Raw genomic sequence first — 22,319 nt, forward strand, 5'->3', positions numbered from 1 at the left:
TCTGATGTTTAGTTCTTTCCATTGTGCTTTTTTTGTTTTCTTTCTTATATCCAGCTAATTTCTTTTGAAGTAACTTCTGCCCATTGCCTCTTGTCCTTCCCCTGAGCACCCTTTAGAAGAGAGCATATCCATTTCTCACTTCAGCCACCGTCATCAAAACTAGAAAGCTGTAAATAGATACCCACAGGCCTTCTCTCTTCACTAGTGCAAACCCAGATCCTTCAGCCTTTCCTCATGTCAGCTTCTACAACCTCCAGTTTCCTCACTTGCCCTCTGCTGGACCATCTCCATTTTTTTTTTTATGGCTATCCTGAATAGAGCAGCTAGGGGACCAGAACTGGACATGATATTCCAGGTATGGCTTAAAATGCACTCAGTGGAGAGTATGCTGCCCATACTCCTGTTGAGGCAAACCTTCATTGCTGCCAAGGCACAGGCTCAGATCACTGCCCAGTGGGATTCTCGAGGCTTTTTCAGCAGAGCTGCCCTCTAGCCACTGAGTCCCCAGACTCAGTTTGAGTTTTAGATCATAATTTTTATTTCCCCCCCCGGCTAAATTTTTTAAACAACCCTTCACTGTCCAAATATTTTTTTTAAAGTAACATGTTCTATCTACCTCCTTGTTTTAACACTTCACATAATGGGAATAGAGGCTCCTATTTAAACAGATGATTTTGAAGAGTAGTGTCACTTTTGCTGCAAAACTATGCACACACTCAAGAACTACTACAAATTTACCTCAATAAAGGTACACAGATCTTCATATAAGAAGCACTAACATGTCTTAGAGTTGCATTGTGCTACCAGTAGAGACTTAGAGATGATCTTTACTTCTCCCACTGTTTATTCCCTTGATACTTAGATTCAGCCACTGATGGCACTGATGAGGAATTCAAGGCCACCTATTGACATAAATTCTTTATATACCCTGTGAACTGACACTTCTAATTAATATTAGAAGTGTCTTGAAGGTTTTGAAAGATTAGTAGAGTCCTACACAGGAAGAGACTCATAGTGTCATTTAAGCATTTTAGGTTTGAGTTTGTGGGAACTCAAAGTTCTATCAGCATGCTGAACTTGTAGATTTCTTCACTACACTGTTAAGGAAAGAAGATGTTATTGCCTTAATACAATCTCTGTTGAAAGACATTTTGTTTTATTAGTTTGCATGCTGCCCTTTGATGTGTTCAGACTCTATTAACAGTTTTATTACCAGCAGAGCCTCAATTATTCCTGCAGTTTGCTTTTGGTCCATAGAACGCTTGCTTTGAATGATTACATTGTTCAAATACTTTTATATTTTAAGAGGGATCTGATAATTACTGCAAACCTTACTGTTTGGTGTGCAGAACTGAGTAGTTTTACTAACATTTATTCATTGAAATAGAGTTCATTTTAATCTCATCAGCCGAGAAATAGCTGCCCATGAAAGCAATGCACTTTGTAGCCTTCCCATACCAATCAGATGATTTTTCTAGACGACAAGATATTACACAAAAGTGCTGTAAACAAATATTTGAAGGGAATTACATTACAAAATGGGGAAAAAAGGGGGATATAGTTCCAGGAAAATTTAGTTATCTATGCTTTGGAAGGCTCAGCAAAATAAGGGTGTGAAAACCAGACAAGGTACACCTCTTTCAAAGAGCTAAGAAAAATGATTGTTAACTTCTCGATTCTTTGCAGGTAAAAATTGACATAATATTATTCAAAACTAACAGGAACACATGCCTACACACATTCACTGGACTCCTAAGAAATTACTACATTGGCATCACTATTCTGAAACTTTTTGGAAAGAGTTCTAGGCAATAAAACTTTTAAAGAACAGGGATAAGTGAAGAAGAGGAAAAGTACAAAATAGTCTAAATCTGGAATTGTTCTCAGAGTAAAAAATCTGGTATTGGTGAATGCGACCAGATCTTCACAAGGTATTCATATTTAGCTTTTGTCTAATATGAATTTTTGAGTGAGTTTAATCAGATGAGAAAATAAAGACTTCATGAGGAAATTTAGATCAACTAACAGTTCAAGCAGAATGGTCAACACAGCAAAACCAGACAGATTTGAAAACCAGAAAGCATAAATGTTATACAAAAAAAATGAGGAAGTGAGGAAGGGGAATTCAAATAATATTCAAATTTGGATGCAAATCAAGTGTTATATCTTACCACAAAAGCACAAGAACTCAAGCCTAATAATCATAGATGTTTATCCAACTTCCTTTTGAGAATGTCTTTGCATCTGAGAAGCAATACAACAATCATGAATAATAGCAGTAGCATTCTAGATTAGAGGTCCATAAGGATACTTGCATAACTTCGTATTTGTAGTGACCAGGAGCAACGTAAGAGGCTGAAATGCTCCACAACAAAGCAAGAGTCTTGGACTAAACTAGAATAAACAGTAGGCTAGTTCACATTTCTTAAGCAATAAGAATCTTTATTTAGGCAACCTGGTGGTGGCCAGAGAACCCTGAAAAAGTAACCAACCAACCCAAAAGTAACTGGGGAAACTGAAACAATCAGTTCTTATAAGGATTATGATAATGCTACCATATGTAAATATATTTGGTTTTTATTATAGACTTGTAATTACATTTAAGAATAGCATGGGCTATCACACAGATGACTGTGGTGAAATTTGGTGTATCTAAATGTTACCAGGAATTCACTTACCTTGAAATTTTTTTAAGTTAATAACCACCTCATGGTTTAAGGCCATTTCAATTACAGACTAGCAACTGTGCTGTAGAAGAATCTTGTTCCTGCATACTGAGTTTTTAAACACAAGAAGAACCTGTCCCCTCCCATCTCTTACACAACAGGACTGCTAATGCACCACAGAAACTCTTGGTGCATGCTTCTGTGTGCATGTGCACAGGAGACCTTATTGCTGAGATCCGGTCAAGAAACTGCTGCAGCTGGTATAAGAACTTGTCATAAATCACTGGGACTGAAATACATAAATCACCATTTTCTGAAACCAGTATTTGGCATTCCACAAGTTTCTCCAGGACAATCAAGCAGTGAAAGAAAAAATGTAATGCGGTTCCCCTTGTGTGGGCCTGGCCACAAATTTGATTTAGCAGATCACAGCTAGTAGGCTACTGCTAATCTCTTTCTTGATTATTATTTATTTTTGTGGACACATATTATATAACATGTGCTTCAGACCATCTGCTCCATAGATATTTTTGGCTATCAGAAGTTATTGCTAAAACGTTGTGCAATTTATTTTATTTTGCTTTTGCAGGTTTATATAAAGCACATCAGAATCGAACATAGTAACAGCGGAAAAACCCAAACAAAACCCAACAAAAAAATCTAAAATCTAAAAATCTGATCCTACTTTGATCTTGCTAACTTGAAATTCAAAACCTTAGAAATAGCTGTTGTTGACATAATCTTGAAGTAACAATCTTTCATACTGGGGGGATTAAATCAGTAAGTTTTGAACTTAATGCCAGATCACCTATTTATTTATTTGAAGGGTAAGAACACCAGCATTGACAAATTCAAGCTGCTCTTGCTCCAGGACAGCTGTATCTTGTCAGGGACAGACCTAACTCACACCACTTTCACATTGTGTGAAGGTTATTTACCTTATTAGTGAAAGAGAAGCATGCATTAATAGGACCGGAGATTTTACAAGTAATGGAAGAATTCACTTCTGCTGGTTCTGATTTTGGAGTTTACAGACTGCTGTTATTAATTCAGATATGTAATCCTCTAAATTCCCTTTAGGCTCTTGAGTGAATATGTTCTCCATACTTTGCAAGTGATCATTCTGTGTAGCTGGGGTTAAAGTATCTATGATCAAGTTTATGATACAGAGAAATCTCCGCAGAATCCTCCCATGCATACCTACACCAGAGCACGCCAGTTTCCTCTTCAGTAAACTCCAATGCAAATGTGCTAATTTCTACTCTCTTTCTTGCACTCTTCCTTTAAACTCTGGGGTCTTTGGCAGGTGTATGCCTTTGTCTCTTTGTCTTTTATTGACTGCAACAGAAGATGCCCATTGGCCGCGGCTAGCCAACCAGGTGGAGGGGGAGATGAGCTTTGGTTAGGTTGTTTTTCTTAGAAAACATTCACAGGATAATTGCATGCTCATTATTATATACCCATTTTTCATTTAAATATATAAAGAGGCTACTAGAACTTAAAGGCTCCTTTGTAGTTTTTTTACAAAAAAGCATTAGACCTGCCTTCAAGAGATCTAGACTTACATCCACCCTCTTCCAGTGCTTGCAGTATGACCTTGGTTAAGTCAACTTTGTATTTAGACTTGCCAGTTTTAATGTCACATCTAATGCTGGTAAGACATAAAGCTAAAGGTGACTGGATAGAAGACAATAATACAAGCACAGAGCCCTGCCCTATTTTAAGATTAGCTAATTTGCAATCTACTGACTGACTTGGGGAGCTGATAACAGTTACTTATAAGACAGAAAGAAAAACCTGTGCTCAAGTATCTTATTTTACATCACATAAGTGACAGTGAGAGAGAAAGCAGGGAGAATCTCATTCAGAATCCTGATTTTTTAGCCTTAAAAATCCTTGCTGTCAACAGAGCTTGAAAATCTTCAAGAGTTCTGGGAAAAATGTTACTCATTCAACCAGTGTTGCCATTACAGAGGCATTTGGCATTTTCAGGTAATAACTAATAGTTAAATATTTGATTAAAGCAGCTATTTTTTTCACATTTCCAAAATACTAATATTTAAAGAAAACTTCACACACTTTGGGAGGTTTGCGCTCATCTGGAAAAAAACAGCATGATATCTCACTTGTATCACTGAGATTTACAGACGTTTAAGTGTGCCTTTAGTGCCACAATTTTTTTTTCAACCTGATCCTTACTATATTCTTTGCAAACTAGCCATATCAAGATCACGCTCTTCCCAGGAACAGCGATAAAGAGGCGATAATTCAGTTCATGAGAAAGGCATGACTTACTTTGTGGAAGTTCCTGAAATATGCTGCTTTCTCATCTGGAAATTTTTCTAGTCTCCTAGGTCCTTTACTGGAAGCCTTCTTGAAAACCAACCAACAACGCCTGAAAATCTGCAAATGAAATCAGTGGATTATATTAGCGTTTCTTTAAAGGTGGACAGCAACCCACATGCATTTAGTTACATAGTTGACTTGGAAAGAAATTTTAAAATTACAGTATTTTATTTTAGAAGTCTTTAAAACTTTGAGAACATCAGTTATTTCTACACAAGTAATCAAAATTCATCAATTTATACATATTGTCAGTCCTTTGTAGACTTTCTTCCTTTGCTTTCTTTCATGCATGCCAAATTTAATAATCCCTGAACTCAAGTAATTCTATGAACTTTGGATACATAAAGAATTATAAGGCTGCATTAGAGAAATTTCAGAAATCCTTCCACGCATTTCTAGCTTTCGTGTTTATAATCTATTTTCGTGAGAGTATTCATACCACTGGGATACTTTGCTTTTAACAGAATACAGTAATCAGCAGGCAGTCAGTATAAACTTGTATGCACAGAAAAGAAAATACAAGGCTGAAATAAACACCAATGTGACCAATACTGGACTACATTATCTAGTTCTCTCACTTCATTAAATGATAAACTTTCTAAGGAAAAACTACAAAGATTATTAACTTTAGCAAGTTTTGAAAAATAAAATCCTTCAGAAAGCACAAACCAAAACAATATTATCCTCTCATTTTTAAGAGAAACACACTAGATTTTGTTTAAAATGTACTTTTCAGCAACAAGGGTACTTTAAGCATTCTGATAGTATTGCCATAACAAGAAGTTATAAATCAGGACTGAATTATCAAATAAGATTACACTCGCAGTTTAAAGGGAAGCTGATTAAGGATAATCCTCTGGACTACATTATGCAAGTAATGGATAGGATATTAACCTAGTTTTATAATCTATGAAAACAGTTTCCTTCATTCTCCTTTTCAGTACTTGCACAGTTTATAAACAATAGCATATGGATTTTTATGTAGTTATTTCAAGGACACATATATTGTCATTATAAAAAATAAGCTTAAGTAACTACATTCTGATAGAATAATGCTGACTACTACTCTGTTGCCATTATCTCAAGTGAGTGTTACCACGCAAAGTAAGTGTTTTCTTTTAAAAAACCTACCATTGAACTACAGTATCAATATGTTTAATTATGAAGACTTTTGGAAGAAAAGATAGCATTTAATGAAAGTCCCTGCAAGTATACTTCTTAGAAAGCATTCAAGTTTTAGTCTTTTTCTACTAAGGTTGCAAAGTGGCAACTGTACAACTATACTTCCTATCTCAGAAATTACTTCATCTGACCTGGGGGAGAGCAAAGACAATATCATATTTTTGGGGGAAAAAAAAAAAAAGACATTACACTGTGGGACATCATAAACCATCTTTATTAGATAGTACTTTCTTTAAACAACATCGTGGCAGTGTTGCAACTTACTTTATCAAAGCAACAGCACTGCTCCCACAGTTATCTTCTGATTAACCCATATTAACGCTTCATAACATTATGGTGTGAAAAGCTTTACCCATAGGTAGAGGATATCCACATTACTTTGACCTTACTAAAAGCAATAGCCCCAAATGTTCAAATGGGACATATTTATTCATTTAATAAAAGTATCACTTTTAATAGTACTCATGGCTCTTCTGGGATCTGGGTTGTTTTGGCTTTTGTTTGTTTTTTTTTTAATCCATCTCTATTTTCAGTTCATCTCTCTTCCTCTGTGGAAAGTCTTTTCCTAAGAAATATTTTCATAAGGGTAAACCCATTGTTTTAATCTCAAATCTTTGACTGATTTCCTTATTTTCATTATCCTCCCTTAACAGTCCTCAAAGACTTCCCTTTAGAAAAACCACATCAAGCTACAGGCTCCATCATCAGTGGAGGGTTTCAGGAGTGAGTTTCAGGAGTCACAGAATCCACATTTTACAGGTGACCTGAATTTTTGACAACTGGTTATCAGGTTACAGAAGTTTTGTCTTAGTTGACCAAGAAGCTTTTTGAAGAGTAAAAGGTCACCTAATGCATACACCAAAGCAATCCCTTCAGTGACAAATAAGCAGGGTTTCCTGAATGCCAACTTCAGCCTTTTTCTACTGGATATCAATCTAGGACAGCGTGGAAGCAAGTTTGAAGCTTTGCAGCTGAAGTAACAAAATTCAAGAGGGAGGCCTTGACCCTTTTACTAGTGGGCAATGTGCTACTGATCTTTAAGGATCACCTTTGTTAGGCCTTTTCCCGGATTTCAGCACTGGTATGAATTCAAAGGCTTCAGCGCATAGACTGTGGGAATGAAGAGGCCTACCTTTTCAAGGAGAACCCTGAATAGCAAGAAGAACCGTTAAGTTTTACCTTTAGACTGTTACTCCTTCAATTTAATGACACTTTTTTTTTCCAGACCTTTAGGGAGAAGAGAGATCTGAAGAATGGAATGGATTGAAGAGGATTCCTGATGTAGTGTGTACATACACAAAGGTACACCCTTGCATTTGAATTTTGCTTTTTTTAAACACACTTTAAAAGCTGGAATAAACGTATACAGTTCCACTTCATTTCAGCAGCATTTTCCCTTATTACACCAACAGACAGTTTGTATCTCAGTGTTTGAAAAAGCATTAGCATATGAATTTACCTATAAATATAGATAAATAGGTGCAGATGTGAGCACACAGCAAACAAACATTTGTGTTTCATAAGGCACTTCATTGTTATACAGAAGCTTACTCAATTATTCACGAACTGTGAGATATCTTTTATCCCTGGCCTACTTTAGGATGCCATTGGCTGTAATCAAAACTTCTGAAAAAATTCTGAAGTCCTCAGATAATTGGGGTAGTCACTGTGAAAGAAAGCCACATCAGGCCTTTAATAGAGAGAATAAGAACCACTCAAAGTGTTGTCTCCATAATATTTAGTATTTCCTGTGAGATTTAAGTGATCATTTAGAGAAGAGATTCAGAGCAGCCCTGCGGAGAAGGACTTGGGGGTGTTGGTTGATGAGAAAATGAACGTGAGTCAGCAGTGTGCACTCACAGCCCAGAAAGCCAACTGCATCCTGGGTTGCATCAAAAGGAGGGTGACCAGCAGGTTCAAGGAGGTGATCCTGCCCCTCTACTCTGCTCTCGTGAGACCTCACCTGGAGTATTGTGTGCACTTCTGGTGTCCTCAACATAAAAAGGACATGGAACTATTGGAACAAGTCCAGAGAAGGGCCACGAGGATGATGAGGGGACTGGAGCACCTCCTGTACGAAGACAGGCTGAGGAAGTTGGGGCTGTTCAGCCTGCAGCAGAGAAGGCTGCGTGGAGACCTCATAGCAGCCCTCCAGTATCTGAAGGGGGCTTACAAGGATGCTGAAGAGGGACTCTTCACCAGCGACTAGTGCTAGGACAAGGGGTAATGGGTTAAAACTTAAACAGGGGAAGTTTAGATTGTATATAAGGAAGAAGTTCTTAACTGTTAGGGTGATGAGGCACTGGAATGGGCTGCTCAGGGAATCTGTGAATGCTCCATCCCTGGCACTGTTCAAGGCCAGGCTGAACAGAGCCTGGGGTGACATTTTTTAGTGTAAGGCCTCCCTGCCCATGGGCAGCGGGTTGGAACTAGGTGATCTTAAGGTTCTTTCCAACCCTAACTATTCTATGATTCTATGATTTAATCAGTTTAACAGCAATCTTGAATAAGCACTCACTGCTCAATGAATATGATTTAAAAATTTTGCATTAAGGGCAATGCCATTGTTTTTTTTCTTGAGTAATTCAGAAATATAGTATTATATACATGCTATATTTAGGTTACCTTTTATTAAAGTATCAATTAGAATGACAAAATTTGTTCAGTATAAACCTGAGAAGGATTCTATTGAAATTACCTGCTGAGTCCATGGCATAGCAGAACCTCTTTAAAGAACACCCTTCCTCTTTGTTTCACAAAATCCCACTACCTGTGCAGCTGTGTATCTGTAAGTGATGGCAGTAACTCTGCATACTTATGGTCTGGTGATGACTGATTCAGCTGTCCCTTGCAATATTGTACAAGAATGATTTTCACTACGATGTACAAGCTTGCAGGGGACCATACTCTGTTTCTAAGGCTGGACTGTGAGTAGCCTCATCTCATTAGCGACAGAAAATGATTCCATATCTGGAATAACATAAACTTATCACCCCCAAATGATTTCTGGAATCTTTCAACTCAGAAATTGAACTTCCAGTGCTGCACCATTTCTGGTATCTTTAGAGATCCTTTTTTTATATTTTAATTGAAACACTGCAATAGATCCATTACTAATGAAAATCTCTGCATAATCTTCTTTTCTTCCTTTTCCTTCTACTTAATTCACCTCTCAGCTCTCCTTTCCAGCACGTTCAGATTTTTTAACATTCTTGACTAAATACAGGCAAAAGTTTGGCCTCTGAATGGGTCATTATGCCCATGGCAGGGGGGCTGGAACTAGATGATCTCAAGGTCCTTTCCAACCCTAACTATTCTATGAGTCTATGATTATTCTGCATGCTCATATCATACAGTTTTGTTATATTGTTTTCATGGTTGTTAATAATAAATCCATTAAAAGACATATTACAGGAAATTCATTGGTTAAATTAGGTTTTTAGAAAGAAGAACTTTTTCATTTTTCTAAAATAATTTAAAATAATTGGTTTACAGTGGGAGTATTATGTGTGACTTTTAATTTTCCAGAGATTCGTAAAGACTTTTCCTAGTCATTTACAATAGATGCTTTTGAGAGTAACATTTCTATGTATCCATTGAAATAGCGAATAAAGCTTTGCCAGTCATCACTAATATTTAGAGAGGGGATTTTGATTGACAAGTCTCTACACATTATTCCAGAAACTCCACGTCACACTCAACAAAACCCCAAAACAAACAAGAAACACCCCCCCTTTTTTAATTTTATTTTAATAATGCCAAAAAAAGGAAGTTACAACACTATAAGCTTTGTTTTTCAAGCCACTGAAATTTCCCTGTCCCTATCCAAAAAACAGTATAAATGGCAATCTCTTTCTTGGGTATATTAGAAAATCATTTGATTTTCTGCCAGAAGCTGTAGAAACATTTGTCTCTTGAGAGAAGTAGTAGTGAGTCAGCTTCTAGTCACTAGCAGAAATCCAGCACTGACCAGGATGGGCACCAAAGCATCACTCCTGTGTTGTTGTTTCTTTTTTGCTAGCCTAACCCATTGAATGGTTTTCCCAGAAGACATTTACATAATAAATAACATTTAGTCCCGCATTTACATCTTATTAACTGTAGGGAAAGCTAGTTGTTGTCTCCTCCCTGACTTTCCATGCAGAGTGCTCTCCTGTTAAACAAGACAGTATTTTCAGTGTATGCATTAAAACCACTAAAAAATGAATTTCCTCAAATTTACTTCACTAGTTACCTCCATTAAAAATGGATATTGTTATTTTATGGGGTATGTGAGAGAAATGCAGCGTACTGTGAGTTACAAAAAAAAAAAAAGTCTTAATTCACTAATTAAAAAATGTAACATTCATAATAAGAAAAATAAAAACAGTAGTCAGAGTAGCCATATTTAACCATTGTTTTGACACCCACCACTTTCTGATTTTTCTGTGCATATTTTGGCAAAGGGAGAAAAGATGAGGGGTGACACCTTACCACTTCAGTGGAACTACACTTGTCAAGCATTCAAGTAAAATTTCAGAGATTTTAGAAGTGGCTATTATTTGTAAAAAAGACCAAGAGGAAAAATGGAATGACAAAATAATTCGCGCCTCAGGTAAAGAGGATGTTACAGGATATGAGCTATTGCTGGGCAAAGTCAATACAAACTAAAAAAAACCCAAAATGCCTCATCCATGCAATCCACCTGCCTGAGTTACCAGCACTTTGCATTAAAAAGATGGAAACAAGTACTGCTGTAAGAAGGCATACCTCTCCTCCTGCACTTAGGTTTCTGAGTGTCTTTGAAATTAAGGTGCCCTACAAACAGTATTTTCCCTGTCTGGAACAGCACTGATTTCTCTGTCCCATTTTTTTGAAAAACAGTTTCCACTGCACTAAGTGCATTTTGGGTGGCAAGTTTGGATCCATATGAAGAAGCAAAAGAGATGGAACACTGCCACACAGCACTGAGCTCCTGAATTAGTGCAGTGGGTGAAGAGTAGCAGGGAATGGAAGTCAGTTTCTGCTCCTTTACCGCACCATATATCTCCCAGCAACAGAGCAGAGATCCTCCATAGTCATCTGACACCCATCCCCAAATAGGAGGAGCAGCAAAAATAACCTGTAGCCCTGCTCAGAAGCATGAGATTACTTGTTTCTGTCAGAAGCTCTGGGATGCGAGGCCAAGACTTTACCACAAGATACAATAAACCTTGGGAAGTTTTCCTTTATTGATTCTAACTTTCCACCTGCTCTTGGCTATTTCAACGTATTTTCTCACCAAATGTTACTAAAATATCTACCACAAAGCAATTGCAATAAAAGCAAAGCAATATATCCCCAAAAGATCACTAGTAATGTCTTTAATAAAAAATGCTGTCAGAAGGCATGTTACGAAGGCTATCTAACCCAGAAAAAATCCTCATATACGATAACCTTGCGTATACCCTTGAGCTTTATTTTTATCATCCTAATTAGGAAGCAAGGTCAAACCTCTAGTTTATAAACCTGCAACATTATAGTGTAGTGTGTGTAGTGTGACCTGCAACATTATAAAAGACAAACAGGCCTAAATTTTTTGATAGCATTTTTTATTCTTATTATTTTCCAGATTGCCAATCTGCTGGCATTTAAAGTTAGGAATAAAAGAAATATAGAAACATCTGCTACAAACTGTTTAATCTCAGATTAGATCATTCCTTGTGGGCTTGATTGCAGTCAGTAAGAATTAGGTTGGTTAGAGAGAGATGATTAGGGACAATTCACCCAGTTATAGTATACATACGTCATCTTTCTGCTGCCATAACATACCATTATAAATTCATATAGATGTTTATAAAATACTGTAATTTATGGTGTTATAGTCACAAGCTATACATGTAATCCATACAAAGATGTATTTTATTATTAGAGATTTCTGTATAATCAAAGCACACCATAGTAATTTTCCAACTATTTGTATACTAACTAAACTACTGTGTGCATAAACACTTCAGCTACAGAGTCAAGTCTTCTCTTTTTTCTGTGTTTAAAAGGAGCAGGGAATACATGTCTGAAAAGATTTGCATGTTGTATTCCTGTGAAAAAAGTTATACAATTTCACCAACCCTTAAGGAGCCTCTGCTTAAAAACTCGTTACCATTATTTTGCTCTGAACTGTCAGGAGGGCAATTCAAGGACAGAAGGACAGCCTACACAAATAATGCATTCGGTATTCATACCAGTCTGCAGACCAGCAGAATTTACCACTTATATTTGAATTGATCTTACTGTTATTTAAAAAAAATTAGGTCCAGCAGCCATTTTTTAGCTTTCTGCATTTCAGACTCAGTTTTGGTGAGACTAACTTCAGTGATTCTTTTGGAGGAAAACTAATACTGCTTGCTTCACGTTTGGCCTCAGAGTAGGTGAAAAAAAATAAACCTTCAAACCAAACCACAATAAAAACTTGGTTGTAACTGTTTTAGCTGGCATGCAGCAGGAAAATCTCAGAATTTGCAACATTTTTAAAGAAATTATTACGCCCAAGAAATCTCAAGCATTTTACTGAGCTAAAACTGGATGCGTAGAACCTAATTATGAACAATATGTAGCCAGAATTTGTACCCAAGTTCGTATCTCCTCCCACAGGTACTTTTCTAATGTGATCAGAAAAGAATACCAACAGAGAAAGTTATGGTTTCATTATACTTTAATATGAATTTTGAGTTACCTCTCAAACTGAACTGGAGAAACTAACTTAACTCATGACTTTTCTTGGTGGAAATACCAGCTTCCCCTTCCCCCCCCCCCCCCCCCTTTTAAAATGTTTTACTCTAATTAGTTACAAATATACACACCACAGATGAATATGACAAACCACAAACAATGGTTTGATATTATGAAATAGAAAGCAATATTTATAGATGAAAAGATATAACCACTTTCATTAGTTTTTAATCATATGGCTATGTATTGAAATAATGGAAATACCACTGCAGTAAACCTTCTTAATTTTTTTTTACTTTTCCATAGATGAGCTTTTTAAGATGAAATGCAGTATCTTTTACATATATTTAGTAGGCTGTCATTACTTTGTTCTTGAGAAAGTTAAAGGCATTTAGCACACCTGCAAGGGAACTTAATGCTGAGAAACAGAACAGTTTGAGTTATTAAGATAGTCTTCTTATTTACGTCTTTATAAAAGTAAATTTAGACCTTTGCATGCAATCTGCAATAACACATATTGAAAGATTGTATCTATCTGCTCAGATCCTGTTTTATTTTAGGAAGGTGGGGATTTGTGAAATTGTTATACAATCAAAACCGTGCAACAGAATACCTTAAAATGAAGCAGAGCCTCCAAACAGGAGAGCAATCGCAAACATTTGTTCCACACTAATGAGGGGCAAAATATTAAATAATTTTTACAGCTCGCATTTAGAGGGTTACAAGCTGAAATTCAGCTTCAGAATCCAAAATTACCCCTTAGCTTTATATCAGTTAGTATTCTATTACACCTATTCCTACTTTTCTCTATGTTACCACACAGAGCCCAACTTAGCAGAGGTATTGCAGGTATTAGTCCTCAAGATGCTCTTGTTTTAACTGATAAGTGGAAAGTGTGTTCTGTATAGGATTTAATATAGCTGAGCACAGCACCAAGTCTAAAGCTCTTTCCACAAAGAACAAAAAATGTGAGCTGAATATAAGTGCCACTGTATATTTATGTAGGTGTATAATTCCTAACAGCAGTTGATCCTCAAAGCAGAATAAGAAAGTTAGTCTTTTATTCTTGCACATATTTTGTCATTTCAGCATATATGTAGAAAAATCTTGCAAATCCAGACACACCGATACATATGCTAACTGTAATCTATAGGTGCCGTTATTAAATGCCCAGTCACAGTCCCAGGCATGCATGCAATGTGTTTAAATACAGTGGGACTAAACAGCATACAAATGACACTGTGGAAAAACAGCCCTTCAAACATACTCTGATACATGGTACTACAGAACAGACTCTAAAAATGGCATTTATCCATGACATATCATTCAATAAACCTCTGAAGTGTAAGGTTGTATGAATCAATCACTTTGGTTTCCTACAAATCAAATGTATCCTTCTTTATGAAGTTACATATCCTGCTTTGACTCTCTCTTAAGTATTATGACATGTCTGCTAGATTTTACGGAGAAATTAATCTTATATAGAAAAGAAGATGTTCTGCAGTAGGATTCAATCAGGACCCTACAAAAAGTAATGATAAAGAGGATTCCTAATATCAGTGCTGTGTTTTTAACATTTGATCAACTGCATTACTATAACCTCTAGGTTAAATCTCCTCCTGCCAAAAGATCATAGTTTAACAGATGCCAGCACGCCCCAAAGACCTTCATTACATCTTACTTTTAATCTAATTGAAGGGGAGGAATATGAATTAACAGTTCATGGTAAGTGGAAATAGTTAAAAAGAGTTAGCGAGAATCCTCTGCAGCAGGAATAAAATGGATAATAAAATTGAGCACTGCAGTGAAATTTTCAGCAGTATTCATACACAGAAGTACCTGGAATTTTTAAGTAATAAATAAATGAATAAAAAGTCATTTGCTGTGGGTCTTCAGAGTTCAAGAGGAACATAAAGATACATATTTCAAATACTTCATTTATGCCTATTAGTGATTTACTTTCTGCCTCTCTTATGCTACTTATTTTACAATATTCCCTGAAAATCTTAGCTTAAAGATGTTACCAGTCTTGCTACTACAATGCACCAACGTTGCACTGAATCACCATATAATCCAAAGCAAGAAAAGGATGAGAAAATATTTTTACACACAACTAAGAGGATTTGGAAGAAAAAGTTATAGCCCTTAGCTCTTGTAACTACCAACACCAGTTCTGTTCAGCTTTTGTTGCGAAAGCAAATTTTTAACAGATAAAAACAGCTTTTACTCAAAGAAAACTAGCATGAAAGAGTTTCCCTAATAACTCAAATGCAGCTGGTGTGTTTCAGTTCTACCCAGGATGTTCTGTGGGGAAATGTGCTATTACATGGGATTAGAAATTATGTTGTTAAAACCCCAGGGAAATAATGCAGAGGGAAAGCAGATGATTTCCAAACCCAGCCTTCGTAAGTCCAAAAACCCACTCCGAATTCCCTGCTCTGTACCTGTGATAGGTCTCAAAAAAGTCTGCTCTAGAAGTGGTTTAGAGATTCCTGAAAAGTTTATCCAGGTATATCCACAGAAGACATACATGCCAGTGCTTTAAGTATGCTTTAGCTCAGATCAAACCAGCAACACTCAAGGCATCACTAAGCAAACACAAATTTCTTCGTTAAGTGAAAAATGGTCATTCCACCAAATTGTTAATATTAGAGGGGAAAAAAAATCAAAAAAAACCAAAATCCAACAAAACAACAGCATCCCCACCCCCATCACTTCCATTGATTATCACCAGCTTTCCAGAGCTTGTAAGAGATAAGACTTTCCTTTTACAACCTTTTCCCATGGCATAAGAAAATTATTAGTCTGCCCAACTGATGCTATTTATTTTGATATTCTCATCAGCATATAAATAGAAAACATCTTGATTTTCTACACTCTGTGGACTACCTAAAGGCAGGAGTGGGTAGAGGAAGAGAAAAAAAAGAAATAATATTGTAGCATTTCTGTTCAAATCAGACAGTCTGTGATCCCCTATACAGTGTACAAACACCTAGCATATTGGTTCAATATTAGCTAACACAAGTCCTTTTCTCACTTGCAGTATTAAAAGTGCAGATAGGTCAACAGCAGAAAATTGTGTTGCTCACTTCCCATGACTGCTGAGATGGTCTCAGCTACAAGATCTTAAGTTGCAATATGTAGTCTAACATAAAAGGGAAAGAGGAAAAGAGGGTGAAAAATTTTTGTGCTCTTTAGTGTTAACTCTACCAGAATCAAAATTTGGCTTTGCAGTGTTAACTAACTAATCCTCAAATTTTACTTGTGAAGCTTGAGTGAAATTTTTAGCGTAAGACTTAAAATGAAGGAGAGTTGCTACAGATACAGCTTTATTATATAATGAGAGCAACTCACAAAACCACAGCAAGTCTGCTTTGTTAAGCAAGTCAGATTAAGCAGTCTTTCCATGAAAAAGTCAGTAGAAAACTATATTTAGAAAATAAAATATGTAGATTTTATGGAAAAAACCCCAAACCCAACAAAACCAACAAATAACCCAGCAGGTTTAATAGAATGATTACTTATTAATAGTTCCTCTGAATAACAACGTACTATGAATCATGACCTAAAAAAATATTGCTGAATACTGTATGATAAAAGAGACTGTCAGAGAACAGACTAATAATTTTATTATAGTTTTTGTATTATGATAGTAAATAAATAAGCAAAGCATTATGACCAGTTCTTAACCTCTTCAGGATAAGATTTATGCATATGGTGCCAACTGACTGGCTCACCACAGATACTGTCTTACACATCAAGTCCACAGAAGGTGCAGACTCTTGATGTTTTGTAACAAAGTCGTGGAAAATTTCCCATTTTCAATACCTTAGAATTCAAGTTTCTGATCTGGGGGTTTGTTGGGGAGGAGAGACAAGGAAGGAAAAGAGATTTCAGTTAGAATCACAAAAATGAACGTTCATAATCCCAGGCACCCTCACTGAATAATTCAGAGTTTGAGAGGTGTTTTTTTGTATTTACCTAAGCTCTATATATCAGAGAATACGTACTGACAGCAGAAGCTAACCTTCCGTTTCCTGATGTTCATCAATATATTTTCTGGTCATTCACCAATAGATGTATTGATATATTTATATTATGGATAGGATTCTAAATTCACAGTTACATTGCCAGGATTTCAGAACTTAAACGAAGCAACTCTTTTTACATGGCTGTTATGCTCTTGCCAGTATACAGGCAGGTCTACGCCCGGCATTGCAGAGCAGCGATAGCTACATGTACTGCCTTTTTGTTTTGAAGTCTGCACTTAAAATGACCCTGCTTCCATATCAACTGAAATAGAGTTAGGTAACAGTTGGGTATAGATGAATGGGAGGAAATGTGCAAGTCACTGAGCCCTGCCTCCTTCAGTTGCAGAATGCCATGCAATAGGTGCTTGCTACTTTTTTCATTTCCTTCTCTACTTGTCACAATATTTATAACCAAGGAGACATTTGAAGTCTGACAGTTTTTCTTATTGTACTCATGGTATCGGTTTACTATGATAGAAATAATTTATTTCCTTAGGAGTAGCAGGGAGTAAAACTATCGGACATTTCACATTCATAATTCTTTTTTCATATATGCTCATTGGCTAATATGCAACCATGGTGCCTTGAAGAGCTAGCTTTTATTGTGATTTAATTTATGAGCCTTGTCCCAGTGGAAATTTTAATTCTTGCAGCTAACATCTGCATGAACAGATTTTTGCCTTTGATTCCAAATCACTTGTTTTAGTACATTCTTCTATTGGCTTTTGTATTTTTAACGTATACTATAATGAATCTATCAGCAGGAAGAGCTGTTCCAGTGCAGACATGGCAGATCAATGCAGCGTTCACCTGTGAACTCACAGCATTAGGTCACAGCGAGGCAGCTACCGTGACACACTCAACAGCTGAGGATGCTGTACCATCTTACCTTATGATGGCAGAGCCTTTTGTTCTGTTTTTCTTTATAAGGATCCAACTCTATTCTTTTCAGACAGCACATGATGTGTAATTTCTCCTTTGACTCCACTACCTTTCAAATTAACAAACCCCTGCTTCTTACTGTTTTCCCTCAGGTTTTCTTAAGTCTGCTCTGCTGGACTTTAAGTATCTTTCAGTACCCACCTTAAATGAGTTCAGTCTTGGTTCATAATGGATTTAAGCTCTAAAACTTATAATGGAAAATCAGCCATATTTACAGTGAAAGTTCTTTACTTTATCATAGAAATTTATATTTCTCAACTACTACTTCCATTACTACTGCTGTTTCTATTGTTGCATATGGCAGGAATTTCTTTCTACTATGAACAGTCTCCATTCTTTTATTATTAGCAGCACAGCAGTAGAAGAATATTATTAAAATTAGTAATTGTCTCACAGGATATGTTCCTGTGCAAAGCCATGGAGGAGTTCATTTATTTCTATCCTACATACACAGCTTAAGTCTCCTATTATTAAACATTAGCAAACTTCATTCTACAAAAATACTTACTTAAATGTGAAGTTTACATGTAAAATATGGATATGCAAAAGATATTTTGCATATCTTTGTTTCCAAAGTCTGCAGAAAAATCATTCAAATGCAGTTTTTAATGGTACAGGCATTGAAGACAGGGGTTTATGGGGGTTTTATTTTTTTCTAAACTTGTTGTTTGCAGAAAGTAATAGTATATTTGTTCAATACTTTGTTTTCTGTGCCTTATTTATATAAAACTCTTCCAGTCATCTTTTACAGAGGAAAGCCTTGATTAAAAGTGACTGAAAGTAATATTCCTACTGATCACCAGCAGAAATGAGAAGAAAGCAACTTTGTTTCAGAAAATAGCCAAGTTTAACTTCAAAATGTTGTCATTTAGATGTCTGGTCAAAATTACTGTGAACAGGCCTACATGAATATTTTCCCAGTTTCCCTTCATAATTTTCTTTCTTGCTCATTGCTAACAAAAATTCACAACCAAATATAGTAAAAAATCAGGAAACTAATACTTTTACAAGATATACCAATGCAGATCAGTACTAGAGCTGATCTTTTGGACAAACTCTTTTTAGAAGCATGGTACCATTAATTTTTTTTTTTTTTTTTAAAATCCTCTATCTTCCTAGCAAAAATCATTAGAATTGTCTTGACAGAATTTGCACAAAATAGTCCACACACATTCAGCTTGTCTTTCGGTCCTCTTCAGCATCCAGAAATTGTGAGAAGTCTACAATTTTCTTTATCTTAGTCTTTGGTTCTATAAGTCTTCAACCAACCTCCAACTGAAACACTATAAAATCCTTGCACCCACACAATTTTACCTAGAACTACTAACAAAAATATTTTCAGTTCCTTTGGATCATCAGTTTTTGTTCAGGGACCAGATCATATTTTGGTCTTAGTTAGAGTCTTAGTGCTTATTTAAAATGGGATTATCTTAAAAGAGAAGTTAAAAGTTCTCTCTCCTTCCCTCATGTCTATAAATAGAAAATAACAGTTTAATTTATGAAAGACAATAAGGAGCCTTTGATGTTTTTTCAGGAAAAAAAAGGCAAACCATTAAAAAAAAAAAAAAGAAAAAAGAAGAAAACCTCAGTGACCGTAAGCTAATTCAGTAACACAATACAACACACACTTAATTGCTTTAAGGTCGTGCATGTTATGTCATTCTACATGTCACTGTTAGTTTTAACAACACGGCACCGTTTCTCCAGAGATGCAAGTCACTTTTCTAAGTGGGTGTTTGTTCTAAAAATATATCCACAACTAAATGTCTGAATGTGTTTGTGTGGTGTGTGTATACCTTTACTCAGAAGCTTTACTGGGGGGAATGTATACCCTCAAAATGAAGACACAGGTGGTGTCAAAATTTAACCAATTTATAAGCACCTCAAATGGAAAATTAATTAGCACTAAGGATTTAAAGGATATGCTGTTAAAATCATAAGCACTTACACATTGCTGACTGAAGTTCTTCATTTTTAGGGCAGCACTTTCTCCAGTGTTACCACTGATGATTAATATTTCTTAGAACTATCATAGAGATGGTGTGTGTCTTGTCAGAGAGTGCTTACATTAAGAAATCTATTTTAGTATCCCTCTCATTACTGCTGCAGAGGATTCCTGCAAACTGTGATCAGCAAGAGTTTGATATGATGGCTGAAATTATTTTAAAATCACATGCTAGTAGTCAGCAGTCCTACTCAGGGGTGTTGGACTAGTTAATCTCCACCCAGCTAACATCCTAAGAATATGTGTATTAATGATGAAATGCAAGCTTAAATGCTTATATTTTGTGTTAGAGTCATGTGTAGCTATATTTTTTTCTCTGCAAATAATTCCTGAGGAAAAACAACTTGGAGAGCTCTTTCTCTGAAGACACAGCCTTTTTATTCATCTCAGTTTTGCCCATTATTCCCTTTAGAAATGGACTTAAGTGGAGCAAAATTGGTTCATACAGCCTACAAAGAGGTTTTGCCACTTGTAGACTCTAGAAGCAGGGCAGGGCTCCCAAGCAAACCAAAATGGTTGAAAGGCATCAAAGCAGTCTTCTATCAAGGTCTACTTCTGAAACCAGAAAACACTAACACAGTACTTGCTTTTCCCAAGCCAACCTTAGTTGGCTTAGTTCTCTTTCCATTCTCCCTCCCACATTCTTTTATTGCTACCTTCTTAACAACAAAACTTCAGGGGAGAAGTAACAGGATGGTGGCTCTTTCCCCTTTTAAGATTGTGAAAAGATCTGAAATTCAACTTTCTCCCTTTTAAATAAAAGAAGGTGTTCAAGTATCATCAAGATACTTGTATCACGACATCTCTGGGAAAGTGCAAAACTTGTATCTTTTACTCTCAGTTGAGGATAACATGCATCCTGCGCACATTAAATATGACCATTTTGTTAAATTTCAGATAAAAAGTGTATATGGCCAATATACAGGCTTTTAAATTAAGATTTTTTTTATTTTATTTTATCTTATCTTTTCTGTAATGGCACTTTTCTCCCCTTGTCAATGTCATGTTTTAAGAACCCTGAACAAATCACAGTGTTTACAGCCCTGCCACTATTGTAACAGTGGTTTTGATGACGACATCATGAAGGTTACACCACAACCTAGGCTAGAGAGGCCAAAGGCTCAAATCAACTCCTTCTGGTTGATTTCAGAAAGGTACTTAATGCCTTGCACTCTAGAAGTTGAGGTTTCATTGATCTTAGAACGTTCTTCTAACATTTTCATTACCAATCCAAGAGTCCTAAGTGTCTATGACCTCTGTGGCTCCACAGATGTAAATTATTGCTTGAACAGAAAAGGATTTGCTTATAAGCATTCCAGAAAACTTATTTCCTGCATGTCAGCTGCAACTGATGGCTCTGAATGAATAAGGCAAAAAACTTATGTGTGAAGACACCCAGGGTAAATAGCTGGATTTTGATTAATTTTTCATCTAAACAACTATAAGTACTGCTGAAGGCAAGCATAGCAAGTTGATTTGAGCTATTCACCTGAAGTGACAAAAGGTTTAAAAAAATGTCCCATTTTCAATTCCTCATAGTAGGTTCCTTTAAGAAAATATGAGGGTAGTAAATATATAAATAGAGGTTGGCTATCCTTTTTTCTTACTCACATGTATTTCCCACAGCCAAGGGAAGCAACTTTTCACAACTAAATGCAAACTGAACTAATTCAATTCCTGGAAATTAGAAGAAAATGAGAACTAGATTTTTAGCTTGTCCCACTGAAAAATCATTTTTCAGATAGAATGAAATAAGTAACATCTACTGCCCAGAAAAGACTCCCAGATGGTTCAAGTCTGAGAATTTTGACGGTGTAAATGGCACTTGTACCTCCGTGATCTGAAAGCTGGCACTTCACTTGTTTATGAGCAAGAATTTATTCTCTGGGCCTGAAACTTTGCATCCATTCAAGCAGCAATGACTAAAACATGGAAGAGAAAGAGGTCCAAGCAACTACACTTACTATCTTGTGATACCAACTCTACTTGGAAGCAATTGCATCTGGCCTCATGGCTGAAGGCCAGGATGGCTGTCCACAAGAAAATTAGCTACCCCAGGAATAATGAACAGATCATCATCATCATCATCATCATTTGGGAAAACTCAGAGGAGAGTTATGGCTCAGACACACATTTTGTATTAGAAGTAGCTCTTGTGACTATAGTGGACAACCCCTAAAAATCATCCATCTCATTCATGATTGCTCCTGTTCAGACCCACAGGACAGATATTGTCTGCATTGCAGCAAAACAAGCAGAGTGTAACAGTCTCAGAAATTACCATTTCTCTTCTATTGTTTGATGATACAGCCCTCTCCCCAACAATTTCTTTACTTAATCCTTCTAAACCAAGGAAAAAAAAAAAAGTGCAACAGAACACCTTCTCTTGCATGCACACATACAGATATCTAATCAGAAACTTCAAAGTACATGATCATGGGTAGTTCCATCCTCCATGGC

The 22,319-nt window shown here is 36.3% G+C and overlaps 1 protein-coding gene across 1 annotated transcript in view; it reads right to left on the reverse strand.

Moving 5' to 3' along the window:
- The window catches only part of DOK6 (docking protein 6), a 236,443-nt gene that overhangs the window by 143,447 nt on the left and 70,677 nt on the right, over window positions 1-22,319 (reverse strand). Inside the window, exon 2 of the mRNA XM_057414770.1 lies at window positions 4,962-5,069. Within this exon, the coding sequence (XP_057270753.1) occupies window positions 4,962-5,069 (108 nt within the window). The remainder of the gene's footprint in view (window positions 1-4,961; window positions 5,070-22,319) is intronic.

This window comes from Pezoporus wallicus, unplaced genomic scaffold (assembly GCF_028554395.1).
Source record: "Pezoporus wallicus isolate ANWC-B61680 ecotype Strahan unplaced genomic scaffold, APGP_CSIRO_Pwel_v1 contig_2, whole genome shotgun sequence".
NCBI classification, from domain to species: Eukaryota; Metazoa; Chordata; class Aves; order Psittaciformes; family Psittacidae; genus Pezoporus; species Pezoporus wallicus.